This window comes from Pezoporus wallicus, unplaced genomic scaffold (genome assembly GCF_028554395.1).
Source record: "Pezoporus wallicus isolate ANWC-B61680 ecotype Strahan unplaced genomic scaffold, APGP_CSIRO_Pwel_v1 contig_2384, whole genome shotgun sequence".
NCBI lineage: Eukaryota > Metazoa > Chordata > Aves > Psittaciformes > Psittacidae > Pezoporus > Pezoporus wallicus.
In genome coordinates, this window is record NW_026640488.1 from 4,873 (window position 1) to 27,204 (window position 22,332).

At 47.9% G+C, this 22,332-nt stretch overlaps 2 protein-coding genes across 4 annotated transcripts; both read left to right on the forward strand.

The window, feature by feature from the left end:
• The first annotated feature begins 529 nt into the window (after window positions 1-529).
• Window positions 530-14,647, forward strand: SRP72 (signal recognition particle 72). The gene is made up of 19 exons (XM_057419071.1): window positions 530-680; window positions 1,664-1,784; window positions 3,608-3,731; window positions 4,541-4,684; window positions 5,780-5,891; window positions 7,041-7,072; window positions 7,680-7,804; window positions 7,894-7,951; window positions 8,128-8,259; window positions 8,624-8,752; window positions 9,257-9,329; window positions 9,910-9,974; window positions 10,906-11,001; window positions 11,436-11,539; window positions 12,142-12,219; window positions 12,841-12,978; window positions 13,241-13,278; window positions 13,587-13,746; window positions 14,390-14,647. Exons 1-19 carry the CDS (start codon window positions 572-574, stop codon window positions 14,562-14,564), a joined length of 2,013 nt encoding a protein of 670 aa, XP_057275054.1. The 5' UTR covers window positions 530-571; the 3' UTR covers window positions 14,565-14,647.
• Window positions 14,648-16,074: 1,427 nt separating this feature from the next.
• On the forward strand, window positions 16,075-20,981 carry ARL9 (ADP ribosylation factor like GTPase 9). Of its 3 annotated transcripts, none has more exons than XM_057419143.1 (4): window positions 16,075-16,284; window positions 16,669-16,837; window positions 19,532-19,707; window positions 20,595-20,981. In XM_057419143.1, exons 1-4 carry the CDS (start codon window positions 16,132-16,134, stop codon window positions 20,772-20,774), a joined length of 678 nt encoding a protein of 225 aa, XP_057275126.1. In that variant the 5' UTR covers window positions 16,075-16,131; the 3' UTR covers window positions 20,775-20,981. The 3 variants fall into 3 exon arrangements, with proteins under 3 accessions (XP_057275126.1, XP_057275128.1, XP_057275127.1); XM_057419144.1 differs by lacking the exon at window positions 16,075-16,284 and adding an exon at window positions 17,917-17,991 and having other exon boundaries at window positions 16,710-16,837; XM_057419145.1 differs by lacking the exon at window positions 16,669-16,837 and having other exon boundaries at window positions 16,166-16,284.
• Window positions 20,982-22,332: the final 1,351 nt, after the last annotated feature.

The window sequence follows — 22,332 nt, forward strand, 5'->3', positions numbered from 1 at the left end:
CTGATGTATTGAGAACATCGTAAATTTTTATTAGGAAAAAAACAAGCCTTTAATATTTGTAATAATTTCTGAAATTTGAAGACGGATGGGAGTCTCAGAAGAAGAAAGTGAGGGGAAATGGCGGAAAACCCCTTGAGGAGGGCAATCACCTCCTTCACTCTCCCCACATGCTCTCTCCCCGGTCACGTCGGTCGACTTTTTTCTTCAGTTTATTCTTAGAAGGGGGGAAAAGTTGATTAAAGCATTAAAAAAAAAAAAAGCTCTTCAGTTGTAACACGGGAAGGGGAGCTGAGCTGAGTAATGTGGCAATAACCAGGGCGTCACAGCTGCACACAGCTCTCTCACAACGTCGCATACTGCTGTCGGGTGCTTGTGCGGAGAAAGGCGGCTTACGGGACTGTGAGGGGCCGGGGCCGGGCCCTGGCCCAGGCCCGCCGGAGAGATGCTGACAGAGCGCTGCTGACGGCGGTGTGAGGGACCGAGCTGTGGGAGGAGCCCAGGGAGGTCCTTCCGCTTCCGGGGCAGCCGCCGGTGCCTCCCCTCCCGACGTGTTTCTCCTCCCGGTTCCAAGATGGCGGCGGCGGCGGGTGGCCCGGGAGCTGCGGCGGCGCTGTGGAGCGAGGTGAACCGCTGCGGGCAGAATGGCGACTTCGCCCGCGCGCTCAAATCCGTTAACAAGAGTGAGTGAGTGAGTGAGTCAGCCAGTGTGTGCGCTGCGGGACTGCCTGTTCCCGGGAGCGGGCCAGGCACGGAGCCGTTCCCGCCCCCGCCTCACGTCTCTGCAGGCCGGTGTTGCTCCTCGCGGTGCGCTTGGCCTTTTGCAAGGGTCGGTGTGATGGGGGCGCGGCCGCGGTGCGGAACGGGTGGCTTCCGCCTGCAGGGCTGCGAGCAAGCAGCGCTCCGGCGCGCTCCGCTCCCGGTAGCTCTTACCGTGCCGGGGGAGGTGACCGGGACAGCCACCCGGGCCCCGGGAGCGGCGGTAGCGTGACGCAGCCGCTGCGGTGTGCCGAGCTCTCGGGGTTACCGGCGGGGTTTCCTTCGGTGTCGCTGGCGGGAGGAAGGAGGGATTTCTCCTGGGAGCAGGAGGGGAGGTGGTGTGAGCAGGGACCCACTCACTCGGAGTGGCAATGCTCGGAAGTAAGTCTGCTCTCGTTGTGATAGTTTGGTATCCGGAGCGAGATTGCAGTATAAAGCACGCTGTGGCCGAGTTTCTCTCTCCTAGTTCTCCCTCACTGCCTCCTTTGGCAGAAAGTATTAGCATATAAAATGACTGCCTGTGTCGGGCCGTGTCGTTCTTGTATGTCAGGCCTCTTTCTTCCTGTGTACGCTTTACGTGGCACTCAGGTGTTGGCACTATGTTCTCTGCCTGGTAGTCAAATGCCAATGAAAGGTTTGTCCAGGTGTGTACAGCTCTTTTGGTGCATCTGTGTTCCAAAGCACAGCAATCACTTTGGGTAAGTTCAGTATTTATACTGGATCCTTTATCCTGACAGGATTTGTTTCACGATCTGAGCCAAGGCGAGCCATGCCAGGACCTGTTTAAATTGGCATAACTGATCTCAGTGATGGGGTTTTGCAACTGTAACAGCATTTGGCTTTTGCAAAGCCTTAGTGTGTGTGATAATGAGTTAGATTGCTGTGTTGAAACTGTTTTCCTCTCCAGTACTGCAGATCAGCAAAGATGATGTGACTGCACTTCAGTGTAAAGTAGTGTGTCTTATCCAGAACGGGAACTTCAAGGAAGCCCTCAGTGTAATCAACACCCATACGAAAGTGTTAACCAAGTGAGTTGTGTCTTGCTGTACTCTAGAAATATGAAACCACGCATCTTTGAGAACCTACTGCAGCTTTTGTGGGGGGGAAACTAATAGGCAACAAAATAAAGGGTGGGAGGTGCTTAGAGCCATTGGGATTGGGCTTCTCAGTGAAGCACCAATTTGTTCTGGGTGTCAGAGGTGGTTTGATTAAGTTTAAGACAGTCTAACATCTTGCTGTTGAAGGGATTGTCGCTAATCTAGTTTCCAGTCATCTTCATGACCTAATTCTGCTTGTTGATGTTGTGCACCATAGGTGGTACAAGGGGAGAGGACAGATCTCGTGGGGAGTGAAGAGAGAAAGGAAAAACCCTTGCTAGTGGCAGCTAGCTGTTGGCTTTGCTTGGCCATTTCTTCATACTGCTCCCTGGGCTCCTTTTCTTTGCCAGCCGGAAGGTGATGCTTCAGCTTTTGTGGTGGTGCAAGCCCTTTGTACATGTTCTCAAATCAGGACCTTGAGGACAACTTCTGTTTGAGAATAAGCCAGGCTTTCAATTTGTGTCATTAAGCAGACATATATTTATCTTTCCTGATAAAGAGGCACTTTGTGCAATAGCTAGGGTGAAAATTGCTACCCCAGAACTGCCTTGCAGCAAACTTTTTGTATTTCAGATAATGCTCTGTAATACAGATAGTTTAGTCCTGAAAGACAACATCTGTATTTCAGATACTTCCAGAAAAGTGCGTTGTAATATTAGTGCAATAAAACATACACGTTTGTGTTCCCATCTGGATAAAACTTAATTACCTTATTCATTCAGTTTTTCCTGGGATGGAAGGGGATTATTTGTATATATCGATGTATTTTTTTTAACTTATCTTTTTAGTATATGGTGAGGAGAAGGAGGAGTAATTTCTCAAAATTCAACTGGCTTCAGAGTTTTCCCTCTAATTTCTTTAGCTTGGCTCTACTGTGTGCCTGTCTTTGCATCCTGCAGAGCAGGGGAAGTGGTGGTTCTTGCTCTGTCTTAAAGTTGTCCTGTTCTGCAGTGAGACTGAGCCACTGCTTTGTTTTAATTCTTAATTGTTCATTTTCAGACTCCCTGAATACTCAGCTAGACAGATAGTTTTAAATAGGCAAAGGAATAGCTGGTAACTACTACAGACTAAGGGAATCACCGATTAATTTTCCTTTGGCTTAAGTGGTAACTCGGGGATAAGTGGCACAGAGTATTCAAGGCTCTGCTTGTTTGATAATGTTTCCCTGCTGGTGTGAGCTTCCTTTGAAGCCAATTTTATCTTAGCATCAGCAAACTCTTTTGCTGCAGTTCTGCTGGGCTGATATTTCAAAGCAGGTTAATGTTACCGTTGGCTTAGTATCAGGCTGTAAGAGGGACTGTATTTCATACCATTTCATTTCTCTTAGTCGACTGTCTTTGAAACTTTACAGAAGCAATCTTTTGCTGTAATGATATGCTTTCTCCTTAAGAAGGAGTCACATAATGAAGTTTGGTATCATTTTACCTTTCAGCATTTGATTCTCATAATCAGTATGAAACAGGGTTTTGAAATGCCATGTGTCTGGAAACACTGGAAAAAAAGAATCTCCTGTTTAGGTGGAGCTTTGATATTCCTTCTCTTTTGAACACAAAGTAGGTTTAAGATATTTTCAGCACTCAAGAGATACATAATTCAGTAACCTGGGATCGTGTGCTCACCTCTGGTGTTTGGCTCTTCGGTTATGTAGCAGTCTGTGACTAATTAGGGCTGCTTAAACAAGTGTGTTCAGGTGGCTGAATGCTGTTGAATGAAGACTACAGCGCATGCTGTCAACCTTTGTCTTGTTCTTGCAGTGATATTATTGCTTTTGAGAAGGCCTACTGCGAATACAGGCTCAATCGTATTGAAAATGCTCTCAAGACCATTCAGAGTGCCAGTCAGCAGACAGACAAACTGAAGGAGCTTTATGGACAAGTGGTAATTATGAGCTTTTCTTCCTGGTGGGATTTTCATATGCTGGATACCTTGCCCCTCTAACGTGGAGCAAGTGTGGGGACAGAGTTTCCTTCTCTGTCTGGGAAGTAAGGAGAGGTACAGTTCCCAACTGCTTCAGCTTCTGTGGAGCTTCAGACTCTTGTCACTGAAGGCAGCATTGTCACCTTACTGCCACTCAACCAAAGCAATACATTTGTAACTTGCTGTCCTTGGGTCTGGCCTGGTAATAGTCATCTGGCTGAGGTGATGGAAGATGGAAGAGAGCTGATAAAGTTTATTTGAGGCTGAGACCCCTGCTTGCATTAGATACCTGTCCAGGAATGGTTTGCAGGGGCTGCCATCTCAGGCATTAGAAGTAAAGCAGAAAGGAAGTTGTGTATCTTCTCTAGTTTCTCCCTGGTAGATCAGAATAGTTTTGTGAAGAATTGGCTATCTTCTCTCAGCTGCATGAAACGCCATTTAACCTTTCCTTGAAAAAAAATAAAAATAGAGAGGTTATCTAAGCTGGAAAAGGGCTATTTGATGACAAAACTGTGTAAACTGCTGCTTTTAAAAAAGCTGTTTTAGGAGTAAGAACTATGCTGTTTGTGCGCAGGTATGTGGTGTCATTGTTTGAGTCCTTGCAAGTCTAATCTGTAGAGTTTGCTCTTAAAGATAGATGCAAATATTAGTAGTTTTAAAATGTATGATGCTCTGCAGCCCACAGCCCATGGGGAGGAAGGGAGGAGACTGTAGTTACTGACATATGCAGGGAAATACTGTCCTGAAGGCTAATCCCTTCCACTTCTCAGCTGTACAGGCTGGAGCGTTATGACGATTGTCTGGCTGCATACAGGGATCTCATCCGCAACTCCCAGGATGAGTATGAGGAAGAGAGAAAAACCAACCTCTCTGCTGTTGTGGCAGCGCAAAGCACGTGGGAGAAGGTGATGCCAGTAAGTAAGTGGGTGCATGTATATGTGTAAGAGTGAGATCCAAGGAGTATAGGATATGGAATTGTAGATATTTAATAGGATAGAAATGTGTTCCTGTCTCTTAACGACTTTTGAGTGCATTGAAGATCACCTAGCAGCTTTCCCTGTATGGAGGGAATAACGCTGTTATTGTTCATGAATTGTACTTCACCTTTGATCTCTAGGAAACTCATAGAATCATAGAATAGTTAGGGTTGGAAAGGACCTTAAGATCATCTAGTTCCAACCCCCCTGCCATGGGCAGCGACACCTCACACTAAACCATGTCACCCAAGGGTCTGTCCAACCTGGCCTTGAACACTGCCAGGGATGGAGCATTCACAACCTCCCTGGGCAACCCATTCCAGTGCCTCACCACCCTTACAGTAAAGAACTTCTTCCTTATATCCAGTCTAAACTTCCCCTCTTTAAGTTTTAACCTGTTACCCCTTGTCCAGTCACTACAGTCCCTAATGAAGAGTCCCTCCCCAGCATCCCTATAATCCCCCTTCAGATACTGGAAGCCTGTTAGTAGATGTCACAACTGAGCAGGAAGTACATTTCTCTGAGCTTGCATTAGGCAGAACACTTGTGACTAGCACTTCCCTGTGTCTCTTTACCCTCTTGCCCAGGTTAAAGCTAACTGCCTGGATCACCTAGCTATGGTTGGGAATATTTTGGTTCATGACCAAGTGCAGATCTTAGTGCTCTCATTTATTCAGAGATCTTTGTCCTTGGAGGTGTGCACAGCATGCTCAGCGTTGTGTTCAGCTCTGTGGATATGCTTTCTGGTTCTCTAGAGTAGTGGTTCATAACCTTCCCTCTTTCAGTATCCTAAGTAGTCCCTAAACTTGGGCTAGAGTTTCATTGCTGCCCTGTCAATTGCCTCCGACTTGGTTGTGCAGTGTGAGGGAAGATCCTTTGCAGTGACTTGTTTGCGCTTTTAAAACTGCCTCTGAATTTACTTTGAGAGGAATAGTTTGAATGTGCATGAAAACTATAGTTTGTGTCCATTATCTGTCAAAACTGTATAGCTCGGTTGGTGTTAATGCAGTTACATTTTGCTTTTCGTGCTAGGAGGATTTGGGCCTTCGAGAAGCTACCTATGAGCTGTGTTATAACAGTGCATGTGCATTGATTGGGCAAGGAAAGCTGAATGAAGCAATGAAAAAACTACAGAGAGCGGAAGGTAAAAACATGGTGAGGTGAGAGGGAAGCTTTGTGTGATAGAAGTAGTTACTTGCTCTCTATAGACAGAGTTGGAAAGAGGTTTTCAAAACTTACAAACTGACCAGCAGCAGGAGCTGTAAGTTTTTGACAGTTCCTTACAGAACTTGTGTTTCTGTAGACACGTTGCTCCGCAGCTCTTTTCCAGAGCTATGTGGCATGTGCTATCTCCTGGGTCTCCTACAGCCTTGCTTGGTGTGCAGTGCCTTTTTTGAAGTAGGAAGTAGTCAGGAATGTAATCTCTTCTCATAAGCATGATATTTAATATACTCTAACTGCTGGTTTTGTTAGATATATGTATATATATAAACATACACTTTAAAAAATAAAAATACTTAATAGTCCGAATTAGGTATCAAATTAGTATAAGCCGATAAATGAGCTTTTTTGCAAAGAGGACTCTTTATATGGAGTAGAAGCGGGGTTTGTGTGTGTTTGAAAACAGAAAAAGCAGGCTGGACTAGGGGAGCCTTAGGAAGACTTAGCTTCTCTCTGTTCTGATTGCTTTTGCAGATAAATAGGTCAGTTCTCTCCCAATTTTGATGATAGAATAGCAGCTCTTTCGTACAACTGATTTATTAAGTATGTGTAATTTAGGCCTATGTAGTGTGATCATAGTCCTTTGGAGAGCAAAGCAACTGATGTTCTGGTGAGGTGTATGAGAACATTAAGAAGTGACTGGTATGTGTATTGAAAACTGATGGAATTGTTCCCCATAAAGGGAAATGTAATCTGAATATTGCAGGCTTGCAGCACTCTAAAATAACTCCCAAGGTGGTGAGCAGTTGCAGCTGAGTGATCACTACATAAAAGATCAGGAGCTGTGTTTAAGGAAATACACTCGGGAGAGAAAATGAGTGTGTGACTGCTCTCAGAAGGCAGCTCTGGGAGGCACAGTATCTCCTGTGCATTTGATGTTTCTTCCATATCTTGTAGTCTTCTCCCTCATGCTTATTTCCATCCATCGTCAGACCTGTCTGATGTGCCCTTGTAACACTGCAGAAGTTTCAGGGATACATGAAAAAAATGTTATGTTCCCCCATACTTCTAGGTGGTTTTTTTGTCTCTAAAGCCTTCTAAATTCTGTTCTTCATTTTGCTTTTCCTTCTAGAGCTGTGCCGCCAGTCGCTGTCGGAAGACTCTGTAAGTTCTTAATGTTGTTCTGGAAAGCGTTTGCTTTGCACCAGTGTGAACAGGGGTGCAGTCATGAAGTGTACTGCAGGTAGCAGAGGGTGGCCAAAGCTGCTGTGCAGTTATTACCCAGCACAACTTGCTGCTGTTGCTGGTACCTGCTGTGAGGTCGGGGCAGCAGTCATAGTTGTTGCAGAAGGGTAGCTAATACTGTTAGCTGTTTGCTGCTGTACTCTGCACAGTTGCCTGTGCTGGTGCAGGCAAAATGGGTAAAGGTTGTGTGAAACCACTCTGGGACCCACTCTACTGTGGATAGACATGCTGAGTGGGTTGTGGGAAACAGGAGATTTGTAATCACTGTCACTTCGAACTGAGGGGTAGATTCAGGGCACAATTTAAGGGTATCTTCAGATTCTTGCAGAAGAAGGTGAAGCTTTCTTTTCCCGTGGTTTAACCCAGATGTGCTTGTATTTGTGCTGTGGCTACAACCTTCATCTGTAATAGCTGGGTTACTTTGCTACCCAAAAGAGCTTATAGACATTTGCTAGCCGAATGCTGAAGCCAGGGAAAGAGAAGTGAGATGGCAGCTTTTTTTCTTTTTGCCTTGATTTTCCTTCAGGATGTGACAGAGGAAGACATTGAAGCTGAACTAGCCATTATTCATGGTCAGATGGCTTATATCATGCAACTGCAGGGTCGTACAGAGGATGCTCTACAGCTCTACAATCAAATAATCAAGTTGAAGTAAGGTTTTTTCTAGAACAAATGCTCAGTCTTCCATCTGTAGAGAGACCATTGTTTAATAATGTGCTTTCTACTTTTCGTATCTGCAGGCCAACAGATGTAGGACTCCTTGCTGTCATTGCAAATAACATCATCACAATTAACAAGGTATAGAATTAACTTGCTTTCAATGTAGTTACTGAGCCTGCATCTCTACTTTTGTGGAGAGAAGGGCAATAACCAGGAAAGACTTCTTCCTAAACAGTAGTTAAATCACAGGCCTAGAGACTTTTTCATTTTCAAAGAACGTAGTGAAATCTTCTCATGATGTGTAATTTCCCCAGGACCAAAATGTCTTTGACTCAAAGAAAAAGGTGAAGCTGACCAATGCAGAAGGTGTTGAACACAAACTCTCCAAGAAACAGCTCCAGGCGATTGAATTCAACAAAGCTTTGCTGGCAATGTACACTAACCAGGTAGGAGAGACTTATCTGCAGTAAGTAGCTGCAGATTTACTCCACATGAGTTTGACTAGGCAAAAATGGATACGTAGTTGTTCTGTGGCAAAAGATAAGACCACTTTGTTTAGGTCCCTAAAAGAACAGACAGTTACGTAGTGACTTGAATGTGGCTGTAGGAAGGATGGTTGGAAATTATTAAAAGACAGAAGGGGTGTGTGGGGTTCTTAGCTGCATCTGAAGTGCTGCTAAGAGGCCTTCTTCTTGGTTCTGTGTCCCACTTCAGGGAAACCATCACTTCTCAGATACAACTGGTATGTTAGCCCTGTATTAGTTGCTTACAGAGGTTGAGAAAAGTGTATTCTCTCTTCCCACTCCTCAGGCAGATCAGTGCCGCAAGCTGTCAGCAAGCCTGCAGTCACAGAGCCCTGAGCATCTTCTCCCTGTACTGATCCAGGCTGCCCAACTGTGTCGTGAGAAGCAGCATGCAAAGGCTGTAGGGCTTCTGCAGGTAGGTTAAGAAAAAGTTGGACAAGCTCCATTTAAACTTGTGCTTTGTATTCTCTTGTGCTGTTCCTCTTAGTTTATTTTGTCTGCGTTAAATTCCCAAGAGTGTCTGACTATACTTATTTTGGTTTGGTTTAATGCTGCTGGAAAGCATTTACACCCAGCTGAAGGATGCTGCTTTAAATGGGAATCATTCTCTTGCATCTCTGATTTTTATGCTTGGGAAGCTGTAGCAGACATGTAGGGTAAGCAGTGAGCTCTGGTGCTGTCCTGCTCTGCTTGCAAGCAGTTTGCAACAGCTTCCTTTTTGGGGAGAGTGAGTGGCCTGGGACAGAAATCTGAGAGGGTGATGGGCCTCTGGCACATTTTGGGGCCCACCTCAACTTTGTGCTGAAGCCTGCCTGTGCTGGAAGGCTTCCTTTGGCTCTTGCCAGCTTGCTGTGACTGAGCACAAGCAGCAGCCTGGTGCCCACACACATGTTGAATTGTTCTTTCTTCTGACTCTCAGGACTTTGCAGACCAGCACCCTGCCAATGCAGCTGAGATCAAGCTGACGATGGCCCAGCTAAAAATTGCACAAGGTATCCAGTGTCCTACTTTGTTGGGAAGTGTCTGCACATGGTAATGGTACGAGGGATGATAAAAACAGATTTTAGGGCAGTCTTTGCTGCAATCACTGTTGTGACAGGTCGCAAGCAGAGATACTTTCAGTTGGGTATTCTCTATATATGGCTATGGCAGGATAACGCTTATAGCTTAATGTCTGGATGTCCAGGCTTCAGAGGCTCCTGGCAGAGATGCCCACAGCCTTTGTAATAGGGCTGAATCTGTTCTGGGCAGGAGGGTCTTGGGAGTAGTATGTGGCTCCCTGCTGGTACCATTCCTGTATATAGTCAGGCAGTCCAGAGTTCCTCCTGGAAGACAAGACCCTGCTTGCAAAAGCTTGCTCCTGAATCCTTGCAGGATGTGGCAAGGGCAGAAAGTTGTTTTTTCTTTTTTTTTTGTGTGTGTGGAGGCTTGTCCTTTATTCCTGGAAATGGGGGAGGTGTTCCAAGAGGAGAATTGTTATGTTCCCGTTGTTTACCTTTGGCTGGAAGTTCACTGGCCGGTTGAAGTGTTACTGTGTCCCTCAGAACTTGTTCCTCCCTGTGTGTCTTGTAGGCAGTGTTACCAAAGCCTGCATGATCCTGAGGAGCATAGAAGAACTTCAGCACAAGCCTGGTATGGTAAGCAAAACTCAGCCTGAACTGTGTGAGGTTTTTCTCAGGTAGCACAGCTTTGTGCTGCCTGCTCCTTGTTGCCTCTTCGCTGTGGTTTTCATTTGACCTGAGTGTCTGCAGGGATTTTGAGCCCATCTTCCTTGTTTTGGACAAAGGTGGGATTATAATTTGCATCAGGTGGCATGAATTTAGCCATAGAAGTACTCTGCCTGTCAGCATAGATGCTTTCTGCCTATATTCCTGCTCTCTTGTAATCGCTCAGACCTGCATGTTGCCTGGATTTACTTGCATAACATGACTGGAGCAGCTGCTTCCCTGGTATGTACTGTTGGAAGTTTCTGAAGCAGCTCTAGGACAACAGGCATTAGGGAAGACAGTGCCACATGTTCCAACCCCACAGCATCACCCTGGTCTGCACGCATGTCTCCATCTGGCATTCCAAAAAGCTTTTTGACCTTGAAGATGCTGAAGTGTACAACCTAAGCATCTTGAGCAGAGGCTGGCAGTTATGGGTCTGTTCCAACTGCAAGTGCTAATGATCAAAGTAATTTATAGGGGCAGTTCAGCATTAGTAGCTCCTTACCCTGCCTCATCTCTAGTTACAGCTGGGGTGCAGACACACAGGTGGTGTCTGTATCATCTCACTGTGTCCAGTGCAAGCAAAGAAAGTGCTCAGACAAGGAAGTTCTTTCTGTGAATGCAGTCTTGAGCTTGTACTGTAAGAGGAAGACTGGTGGGGACATTTCTTTGGGAGGAACCTAGGTAGGAAGGTCTTGCCTGGGTATCCTGTCTGTTGCCACAGCTGGCTTTTAGGGATGGAGCAGGAAGCTCACATTAGTGCTGATTTTAGGAAATATCATCATTTAACTTCTGACTCTCTGGGTGTACAGCTTGTTTGAAGATGTGCTATAAGCTGCTCTTGAATATTTGTTTGCAGGTGTCTGCGTTGGTGACAATGTACAGTCATGAAGAGGACATTGACAGTGCAATTGAAGTTTTCGCACAGGCTATCCAGTGGTATCAGCAATTCCAGGTAAGTCGGAACCAGAGGAGCTAGTCTTCTCTAGGTTTTTCTAGCCAGTTCAGATTAGCTTTTCCTGTTGATGCATAGCCACAGCAACTCATCCAGTTGGGAATTTGGGGACCAGTGAGCTGTTTTCGGAGCATTTGTTTTATCACACTTTCATTATTTTAGATGTATTGCAAACGGGGAGCTCCAGTCAGATTACAAGAGTGGTGGCAGTGGGTGCTCAAATGTAGCAATCAGTTCTTCTCCCTGATTAGAACACGTTGTGGACCACCAAGCTGCCTTGTCCCATGCAGTTCTGCCTCATATCGTGGTGAGCAAAGGTGGCCTGCTTTCAGTGTGACAGGGTGCTAGCTCAGTTCTCTGGGGCCAGGTCTCAGCTAGAGGTGGGCACTGTGCTGTGATAATGAGGAGCTAATTATGGCTGCTGTGTCTTTCAGCCAAAGTCTCCTGTCCATTTGTCGTTGATAAGGGAAGCTGCCAACTTTAAACTAAAACATGGCAGGAAGAAGGAAGCAATCAGCGACTTGGAGGAGCTCTGGAAGTGAGTTGGGTGGTTGCTGAACAGGAGATCTCCACCCAGAGACGTCTGCAATCTGCCCTGTGCCAGGCAGCACCTGACAGCGTTGGTTGACTGGTAGCCATGCTTTAGAGTTGCTGTCACACAGGAGCTCCAGTGCAAAGCCATGCTTTGGAAGGAGGGGGGATAGTTCATTTGATCAAAGCTGATACTTGAAAACCTGGCTGACCTGTCCCAGAAGCCTCTTGTGTGCATTGAAGATTGCTTTGGGGACAGGGATGCATCAGTTTTTCTAGTGCTATATAAACCATGGATGTCTTAAGTTTTAGTGTTTATTATGCACTTGTTGAGACTGGGGGGACAGCACACTGTTAACTTGTCTTTGCTGCTGGGACCTGAGGGATTTTTTCCCTTTCTTTGCCTGCTTCATAATACTGTGGAGAAGTGTGCACCTCCCTTTGTCCACAAGTGATGTTTGGTGACATGCTCTGGAGGAGACCACAGACTGACATGCCTGTCTGCACAGACAACAACTATGCTGCAGCAAGAAGCACTGCGTGATGATGCTGGTCTTTGGGATGAATGTGTACCTTGGTAACTTGGTCCTTTTTTTTCCCCTTACAAAGGCAAAACCCAAAAGATGTGCATACTCTGGCGCAGCTAATCTCTGCCTACTCCCTGGTGGACCCTGAAAAAGCTAAAGTGTATCCTTTTGAGGTGGTATCAGAGCAAAGAAAAAGGGTTATTTGGGCATTGGTCCCTTCTATTTCAGCTGTGTGGACAATTCAGACCCATTCTCACCTGAAGGCAGTCAGTTTCTCCAGAACAGCTACATATCCAGGTCAAGCTGTCTGGAGCTCTATTATTTCCTTAGTTGGTTTGATTACTGTGGGTTCCGGGATCCTTTTATCTTTGGCCTTCTTCTCTCTGAGAATTGATAATGGAACCAAAAATAGGTTCTGTATTTTCTGTTGGAATATGAAACCTGTGGTTGTAACGCCTGACTGTGCCCTATAAAATGTGGCGAAGCTCTCAGTTACCCAAAATATCAGGTTCACATACTGTCATCCTGAGCAGCTTTCAAAGGAAATTGCTGCTTCTTTCTCTGTAATAAAGAAAAGTGAGGCAGGTGGTGATTAAGCAGCTTATCCCAGCTTGTATAAGAAACTGGTGACAGAGCTGGAACTAGCCCCATGAGCCTGTCTGGTGTCTGCATTGCTAACAGGCTGAATTTGTTAAGCTGATGTTGCGTGTTGCTATCTGGCCAAACCTGGGTGTTTATCTTCTTGCTTGCCGGTTTGCATCCCTGAACTCTTCCCTTGCAGTCTTAGCAAACACTTGCCTTCCTCGGATACCCTATCACTGAAAGTAGATGTCGATGCGCTGGAGAACTCCCACGGAGCAACCTACATTCGGAAGAAAGCTGGGAAGCTCACTGGAGACAACCAGCAGAAAGAGCAAGGGTAAAGCGGTCTGCTGTACCTCTGGTGCAGTCATCCTTTGGTGTGGCACAAGAACCACTCCTAGTGTGGTGGGGGCATTGCTGTGGAAAGCAGGCTGGTAGAAAGGGCCCCCGATGTCTGGCTGCAAGGAGTGTGAGGTAGCAGTAGACCAAGTTTTGAGAGAGCTGGGAATGGTTCAGCTTTATCCACAGCTAGTTTTCATTTGGCTTGTCTGCTGTGTCCATGCTGTGTCACAGCAGCTGTTTCTCTTCTTGCTTTTCAGACAAGGGGATGTGAAGAAGAAGAAGAAAAAAAAGAAGGGTAAGTTGCTAGCTGTTGACACAACACAGCTCCATGGAGCTCACCAGATTGTTTCTTCAAATAGCCAGCTTTGAGCTCCCCAGGAGCTGGAGCTCTTTGCTAAGACTGGGCTCATGTGAGCTTAGATCTTTGTGACAGCTTGTTTGGATGAGGCATTTTTCCACTGAAGTGAGAGCAGCACTCTGATAGGATGGTGTGGGTTGCTGGGCTCTTTGCACTTCCTGGCTACTGACTGCTATATGTATCCCTTGGTGATGCCTCTCTAGTGTGTTGACCCCAGTCTCATTTCCTGGCACTGTGTTGTGCAGGAAAGCTGCCTAAGAACTATGACCCTAAGGTGACTCCTGACCCTGAGCGGTGGCTTCCAATGCGAGAGCGTTCCTACTATCGTGGCCGAAAGAAGGGCAAGAAGAAGGATCAGGTTGGCAAGGGGACTCAGGGTTCAACTACAGCTGGCTCCTCTGAACTGTAAGTACCCATTAGTCATGATGTGGGAAAACACTTCCTTCTAAGTTGATGCTGATTATTGAAGCTGGAATCAGGGTTTCCCAATGTATATGAGGCCTGACAGCAAGATGGTCACTTACTAGCATCTGAGAGAAGGAAGTACTTCTAAAATAATAGCAATGCAGGGTCCAGTGCTGTCTGATAGTTTCTCTTTATACAGCTGTCTCAGAACAGAAGCATGAGAAGCCTTTTGTGGCAGGGTTGGCTTGAGCAGTGTTTTTGAGGAGGGCTGGCACAAAGGTGCCTTTGTGCTTAACGAGAGAGAAAGGGTGTTGGATTTGCTCTGCCTAAGTGTGGGGAGCTGAAAGGCTTCTCATGTTGTGTGAGCTGTCACACATCTGTTCAAAAATCAGCCTTGCTTTCATTGTTGAGGACTTACACTATGTAGTAAACATCAGTTAGAAGGTGATTGCCTGCCCTTTGAGTTATGTTCCCATCATCCAGCCCTTCGACGTATGTTGAAGCTTATTTAAGATCTCCTTGCATGAGTGCCCTCCCATACCTTACTGGGCAGCTGCTGTTTTTTGCTGTCAGCTTCCTGCAGTAGTGCTACATCTTGTGGGTGGCTGTGAACCCACGTGGTGTCTCTTTCATTTCCCTGCAGGGACGCCAGTAGGACTGCCAGCAGCCCACCTACCTCCCCTCGGCCTGGCAGCGGTACAGCTGTGTCGGCCACAAGTAACGTCATCCCTCCCAGGCACCAAAAACCAGCTGGTGCTCCAGCTACCAAGAAGAAACAGCAGCAGAAGAAAAAGAAAGGGTCTAAAGGAGGGTGGTAGAAAGCAGGACATGTAACCTCCCTCCTTCAGTAGGTGATGCTGGCTGAAGAATAAAGGTCGAAAGCAAGTGCTGGAGAAAGACACTTGGCATCTGGATCTCTGTCCTGTCAGTGGGGTGTCTGGGGGAAGATGGGCTGGGGTAGGCACTCAGATGGGTCAGTCTGCTCAGTCACCTTCCTTACGCTTGCTCCCCACTGTGACTTCGTGTTGCCATTAAACTGAAATGCAGCCTCTAGGAAAAAATCTGTCCATGTTGCCAAACATTTAAAAGATGTGGAATAATCAAGAACTTCTTGAAATGTAGTTTTGTGCTCCTCCTGTATATGTTGAGGCCTTTAGCAAATTTATTTGACAGTGTGTCCGACTGCATAATTCAGTATGTCTCATTGCAGTCAGTCTCTGATCACCAAAGAGCACAGGCACAAAGGGGTCTTGGGAAACAACATCTGGGCTACATGATACAGAAGATAATGTGAGGGGGAGAACAGGGCTCTTAAAGCATGGCAAAATATGTGGCAGCTGACTCGGTGTCCCTTTTCTGCAACCCTTACTCTAGCAGGCTTCGCAAAACAAGAGTCAGTTAAACTGAAGTGGCTAGTGGTGGTGGGCTAAGTGGAAGAGGCATTGTGCTTCTCAGGTGGAATCTGGTGGTCTGGTGGAAGGTGTGTCTGCTTTCCTAACACCCTACAGGCAGCTCTCACGCCTCTGTAAACTTCTGGTTTGGTCAGAATGTAGCAAAACCGTTTTCTCATACATGGACTTTCAGTGGGAGTGTTGTCTTATGTCAGACCAAAAGGCAAAGGCTTCTGTCTCTGAAAGAATTTAAAGCAAAGGACTGAAGAGGGGGAGAGCAAGGAAAATGTTAACTGTGGCTTAAAAAAACAGCCCTGAGTCCCTGTGGGGTAAAAATCTACTGAATAGAAAACAGTCTTTACTACCTTGACTGTACACTGGGAGCATCGGGAAAGGGGGGCTAAATGTATAGTGCTCTAAGTGAGAAGGGAGAACAGAAAACAGCTTTCTGAATGGCTAGCAGCCACTTGGATTAAGTGACTTGTCTGAGTCCTGTGCATCTTCCTAGCCAGCAGCTGGTGACTGCAGGAGAATGAGTGCTACCCTGCAGTGAGAGGACGTGATTTAGGGAGAGGAGATAGTGGGGGAGAATGCAACTCTGCGTTCTCCAGGTATTTTCTCTGGTCAAACCTGGCTGGAACCGACCAGATGGAAACGCTGCCCTGTCGCACTGCTGGAACCCTGTCCAGGCTGCTTGGACAGTACCCTGTATGGGCCTCCCCCGGAGATGGGTGCCCATGAAGCAAATGCTGTTATGCGGGCGGCAGCAGCTGTGGGGCACGCCCGCCTTCCTCTGACAGCAGAGGGCCGCCAGTGACGCCGTTCGCTCTCGGCTTTACCGACACGGGTAAGTTCTCAGCCTGACAGCCCAGCTGACCGGGGATGGGGGGGAGAGGCCGTGCGTTCAGGGCTGCAGGGGGAGCCGTGCGCACGTAGGGCTGCAGGGGGAGCGCTGTGCGTCCCTGCGCCTGTCTGTGCCTGGAGCGGGGCGGCCATGGGCGCCCGTCTGCGGCCCGCTGCGCTGTGGGGGGCGGCGCTGGCCGCGACCGGGGGCGCTGCCGTGGCGGCCTGGCTCTGGGTCCGCTTGCGGGGCCGGGCAGCGCCGACTCCCGACTGCCCTGTTGCCGCCACAGCCGCCGCCGATCAGGTACCGGGGCTGGGTTGGGGCAGCGGGCGAGGCCGCTGAGCCGGGCAACGCTAACGGGGCCGCACGGAGCCTCTTGGCGGGGATGCGATACCGGGCCGCTTGGCCCTGGCGTCCTGCTCGGCAGCGCGGCGGAGCCCGGACCGCACTCTCCGCTTTCCCTCCCCAGGCAGCGGGCGGGCCGGGGGATGTCGCCGGCGTCCCATGGCCCGACCGGCGCTGCGGCCCTCTACTTGTGCCGCAGGAGCCTAGCACTGTCTCCACTGTGAAGTGTCTTTTGCGCTTCTCTCCCCCGACCCCGTGTTAAGCTCCCTTATTGCCCCAGGCCTGCTGAGCGTTGCACATGCCCGGGGTGCCTGGCTAAGCGTGCTGCCACTTGCTTTGCAGGGTACAGGACACGGTAAGCAGATACTTGTGCTGGGCCTGGATGGGGCTGGGAAGACCAGTGTTCTCCACTCCCTGGCAACTAACCATGTCAAGCGCAGCGTGGCTCCCACCGAGGGCTTCAACGCCATCTGCGTTAACACCGAAGAGTTACAGATGGAGTTCCTGGAGAGTGAGTGAACGTGTTTTAGTACTGGGCATAAAATATGTTCCTATCCTGTGCCCTCAGGATCGGGTTCCCTTGTGCCTGCGCTGATAACATGAAGTTGTGATTATTTTCTCCTTGGAGATTCTGCTTTCCCACCCCATTTCTTGAAGGAAATGATGCACCGGAGTTAGAGGAGGTTCATTCAGCCCTGTCCTCCAGGGAGTTCAGTTCCCAGAGAGAGAAGGATAACAAGCCTAATGGTATGAAACCAGCCCAGAGCAGAGGTGTCCCCAGTAAGGCCTGTGTTGTGATTCATAGCCATTGTGTGTTGTACAGCTTTGCCTTGGTGCTTATGCCTGGCAAAGGGCAAGAGACAAAGAGGAATAAATAATAAGTTGAAAGAAGAGAGGTAGAAAAACTTTGTACCTTTTTGTTCAAAAGACTCTTAAGTGGTGTTTTTTAGTCTTTAATGACTTTTTAATGTCTGCAGGTACGTACTAAGTTTTGTGTTGTCCTTAGCACTGATTTTTGGGTATTGCCTGTGCCTGCAGAGAACATCTCCTGTGGTGCTTTTGGGGTGTCAGAGCTGTACTAGGTGCAGCTAGCTGAGGGCAAAGTGGAGGCCCTGGATTCAGGTCAGTCCCTGGTATAGAGAGTACTTGCCTTCTGTGGAGGCAAAAGCTGCCCTTTGCTTCCTGCTACTTCTGCACTGTACTGTACCAGTGCTCAACTGGCTCAGTTGACAGCTAGCCCATAGATGCCTCTGTACCTTTGTCAGCAGGTCTAAAGGAGTTGTGCTGTTCCCAGGTAAGTTTCTGGGATGTGAGGATGAGGCCACCAAGGCAGTCTCATTCCAAGTAGTACTACCACAGGCGTGTCTGTCATGTCTTGGGGAAACAGTCTCTCCAGAAACGCTTGTATTCTGTGCCCCTGTCATAGTAGGTCTGGGATACTTGTGTCTCCTACTGGGAGGTGTTTTGTCTAGCTGAGCCCAGAGGAACCTAATGTATCTCTGCTCCTGCCTGGGGATGGCCTGGGCCCAGAGCCATGTACCCCACGGCAGAGCCTGTTGTTTCTGAGTCGTCCTTCCCTCTCTGGTCCAGGTTGGTAGTCACTGAGATGTGCTGTCTGCGATCTGACCCATGGGAAGTGAAATATCTCAGTCCAGTTTCAGCCAGGTAAATCCGTGCATGGCTCTTTAATCTGGTTACTTATCCAGTCTATACCATCGCCTAGTCCAGGGGTTAGCAGCCTGTGCTGTGATCACATGGCACAAGGTGATCAGCAGACAGCAGGGGTTTTATTTTGCTGGCTTAGATGGATAGAAAATCAACATTCTATCTTTTTATTTGTACCATCATACAGAAAAAGTGGGTGATGTCTTGCCTCTGGCTTCTGCTGGGTTCCCACTTGTTTGCAGGATAAAAAAGCGTTCTCTGTGAGAGCTGCTGACCCCTGGGTTATGCTATGCATGAATGCACTTAACAAAGGGAGCGGTGGTAAGCCCCACAACATCACAGTACAGAATCACAGGCATCTGTCCCAAGTGTGATGGATCAGTCACAGCCCTTTGGCTCCTTTCCACAGCAACAGACTCGCAATACTGCCTGCAGATATGCTGGGGCTCTTGAAGAAGAGGCAGGCATGCCCTAGCAGGAAATGATGTTTCCCTTTCTATGTTCTTGAAGCTACTGGATCATTTTTATTTTAGTGAAAGTAAAATTGTTTTGAAACTGAAAAAAGTCACAGTAAAAGTCGCAGCAAAAGGGCAGTAAAAGACAGCTGACTAGCAAGTCAGTTTTGAAAAGAGCTCCCATGTAAGGCAGGAGAACATTATAGGGAACTGCAGTTGTATTGTTCTGAAAACTTTACCTTTGGGAGAGTCACCTAGACCTTTTTTGTACCTCAGTACTCTTGAAGGTGTCTTTCTGCAGTATACCTGGGAGAAGACCTGAAGAGTGGAAAACACATCTGAAATGCTTAATATACTGTTAACTCTTCCTACTCCTACTAATCTCACCAAACTCTTTTTGTCCCCAGATGGGAATAACAATCTCGAACAACTTGCTGCATGTGCAAAAGCAATTGCTTTTGAAGGTGGACAGTTTTCCTCTGTATCCAGCAGTGAAGAGCTCATGTAAAAATGTAACCTGTGCAAAGATTTCTTCCAAGGATTGCCTGAAGGGTTTGCTGAGGCTTGAGTTTTCTCACCTCCTAAACACCTCTGGTTATTGACAGTATGAAAGCTGTGGGAGTTCTGAACTAGTCCCCAGTGTCATACAAACCCAATGAAAGCCCTCCCTGCCTCAGACCTAAATTTCTTCTTTGGAAATTGTAGGCCTGCTTTGTCTGAAGATGAGGCAGGCATGTGTAGGTGGGTTATGTGGGGACATTATCCCGTGGTGTTTATGGACCTCTTTCTACTTGCATGAGAGCAAGAAACAACAAGGCAGGAAGCAAGCATAAGAAACTGAACCCAGAGTCCTCTCACAATAAGAGCTTAAAATGATTTTGTTTTTTTGTTCCCAGAGTGTACACATATGTCTGCATGTAACTTGACTGGGGAAAATAAAGCTATTTCCAGTCTTATATATAGTAGCTCAAATACTGAAAACCCAGACACCATGGGTTTTCAGCCCAAAGCCTGCTATCTGCGGTTGAGGGAGCAGTGCTGCTTGGATTACTTGGTGAACCCTGTGCTGCTCTCTTCTCTTCCAGTCGGGGGCAGTGAATCTCTGCGTTCATACTGGAAGATGTACTTGCCCAAAGTGCTGTTGCTAATCTATGTCGTGGACTCGGCTGATCATGCCCGACTGCCTGTGGCAAAACAGCTGCTTCATCAACTGATCCAGAGCAACTCCACCCTGCCGGTGGTGGTTCTGGCCAACAAGCAGGTAAGAGTTCCCTGCTGCTAGCTGAGCTTGGGCTGGCAGCAGCTCTGAAAACAGCAGCAGAGCCTTTCAAAGCAGGCCTTATGACTGGGAGCTGGGGGTCTTTCTGGGACACCTGTTGACTACAAAAGAAAATAGTCTGAGGTTGTGTTTTGGATCTACAAAATGCAGGTCCTGTGCTTGGAGATGGTGCAGTCAGAACTGTGGGTGGAAATCATGGTAGAAACTACTGTAGAGTTGCAAGGTTTGAGAGCTGCAGGAGAGACTATAGTCAGACCTGGAGTTAAGTTTCTGTTCTGAATGTCTGTCTAGAAGTACCACTTTACCTAGCAGGAGCCAAAAAGTGAAGCACCGTTGTTAGCATTCAGGTTGTCAGGTTGGTTGCTTCTAAGGCTGCTGCTGAAGCATGAGAGAAGAGCAGCTTTCCTCATAAGGCAGTGCTTTCTCCCAAGAGTGGTGCTGTACCTGGGGCAGGATTGTGCCTGTGGTACAATGTTAGATGGCAGAACAGCCCAGGGGTTTTAAGCCCAGATTTTCTGTTATGAGAGCTGTGCGCTCGGTTCACTCTGCCTTGTTACCTCCTAAATTTCTGGTAACTTGGGCATGTTTCTAGTAGTGTTACTCTTGAGTGCTTTGGCTTCATCAAACACAGGTGCTACTGCTGTTACTCTAGGTCCCACAGTGGTAGCTGAGAAGGCATGCAGAGCGTGTTTGCCTTGTTCTTGTAGCTCTTTGCTGGGCACTTTGGGCAGCAAGACTTTTGTCTGGCTCATATGGGTAGTGTTACACTGGTGTCATTAACACTGAAATGTCTAGAAACAGAACAGCAACATGGGAATAGTGCTGCTACCTCTTGCAACTAATGGTCTTGTTTCTGTTTTGTGTATCAGGACCTTGAAGGTGCATATTGCATCACCGATATCCATGATGCTCTGGCACTGTCTGATATTGGGGACAACAGGAAGATGTTCTTGATTGGCACCCATGTGGCAGAAGATGGCTCCGAGATCTCCTCCAACATGAAGGATGCCAAGGAGCTGATAGCACAGCTGGTTTTGGAAGCACAGTGACAGCTCTTTTCCTACGATGTGATCTGTGCAGCTGAGGGAGACAGAGTGTTAGTGTATGGTCAGTTTGTCATGTGGCAACTGAAATGTACAGGTATCTTTTCCTTCTGAGTGTGGGATTCCCCTGAAAATGGTGTCTAGTTGGTAACAAAATCCGATTTGTAGTGGTTTGAAAATACATTTGAGAAGTAAGTCTAATATTTAGCGTATTTGTAGTCTCCCAGATAGCAGAGTTAAGAGGATGTGTAGCTTAGGCAGCTGAGCTGGCTTCTTGCCAGGTGGGAATCAAGCATCCACTCCAGTGGAACAAGGCTGCATCCAATGAATTTAACCTGGCTTGGTGTCTCAGGTTTAAACTGAAACATGTGTACTCCTCAGGTTTTACAGAGCCCTCTTACCAGTGTTGTTCTGTTGAAAAACAGACCTCACTTCTTGATGCTGTCAGAAATTTAAAGTGCTGTGGTTAGTATCTTTGACAGTTTTTGTTGTTGCTGTGTTGGAGCCAGCCTTTAAGGGAGTGGTAGATTAGTAATCTCTGGAAATTGAGTAGGTTATTGTTTCTTTAGTAGGTAAGAACAAGAAGACAATCGCAGTAAGACATTAAGTGTTTCTTTGCCTACAGGGAAAAAACAGAATGGTGTAATTTAAGGTGGTAACTGGAAGCATTTAAGTTAAATTGGCACCGAAGGTGGGAGACTCCTCCATCGGGCTGAGTGGCTTGTTTCAATTTAGTCCCGGTTGTTCTCAAGCAAGCAGTCTTACGTGTGAAAAACGTTGATTTTTGAAAGCGATTTGTGTTACACAGCGGGAGAGGAAGGGTACCTGATGAGTGTCACTCTCCTATTGTCCTTGGAATTACACTCCAAGAATGCGATCCAGGAGCAAGTTCTGTAACGGGCCTGTTCTGCGGCTGCATTACTGTATGAATGTTGTGTGGTTTCATCCTTTGAACAGATGCATAAAGCAGAAAACTTCACCCAAACCAGCGGTCCGGGCCTCATTTACCCGGGCAGGGCGTGAGGCTAGAGACCCTGGAGGCCAGCCTCCCGCAGGACGGACCCTCGCAGCCCTCTGCTGCCGACCGGGTTCCCGTTCCGGGGCCCGCCGGACGAAGGGATCTCTCCTCAGGAGCGCTTCCCTCAGCAGCCGTTGCCGTGGCGACGGGAGCGCGCACCATGGCGCCGGCCGGGCCGCGCGCCGGTGTGTGGGGACGGGGCCGTGTGGGGTGGCGGGGGTTAGCCCCTCCCGGTCGGAGACCCTGTGACCCGGCCCCTCAGCCAGCCGCGGCGGGGCTCGGGGGATGCCGCGGGGCGGCACGGCATGGAGGGAGGGAGGGCGGGAGCGGCGGGGCCCTGGCACCACAGCGCCACCGGAGCGTCTGCTGGGCAGCGCCATGCCAGCCCGGCCGTTGCTGCCACCGCGCAGGTTGAGCCTCGAAACCGTGCCTGGCTTCCCCACCGCGTCTGTATTTTCCTGTCCCCGCTTTCAAAGCATGGCGGCTTGTTCTGTGCTGCAGCAGAGTCCCAGTTTAATACAGCCGCTGCCCACCGAGCCCCCCCAG

Coding starts and splice junctions, on each gene's coding strand:
- ARL9 (XM_057419143.1), top strand. CDS start 16,132: ATGGGCGCCCGTCTGCGGCCCGCTGCGCTGTGGGGGGCGGCGCTGGCC. Junction 16,285..16,668: donor CCACAGCCGCCGCCGATCAG/GTACCGGGGCTG, acceptor CTTGCTTTGCAG/GGTACAGGACACGGTAAGCA. Junction 19,708..20,594: donor TGGTTCTGGCCAACAAGCAG/GTAAGAGTTCCC, acceptor TTTGTGTATCAG/GACCTTGAAGGTGCATATTG.
- SRP72 (XM_057419071.1), top strand. CDS start 572: ATGGCGGCGGCGGCGGGTGGCCCGGGAGCTGCGGCGGCGCTGTGGAGC. Junction 3,732..4,540: donor AGGAGCTTTATGGACAAGTG/GTAATTATGAGC, acceptor TCCACTTCTCAG/CTGTACAGGCTGGAGCGTTA. Junction 7,073..7,679: donor AGTCGCTGTCGGAAGACTCT/GTAAGTTCTTAA, acceptor ATTTTCCTTCAG/GATGTGACAGAGGAAGACAT.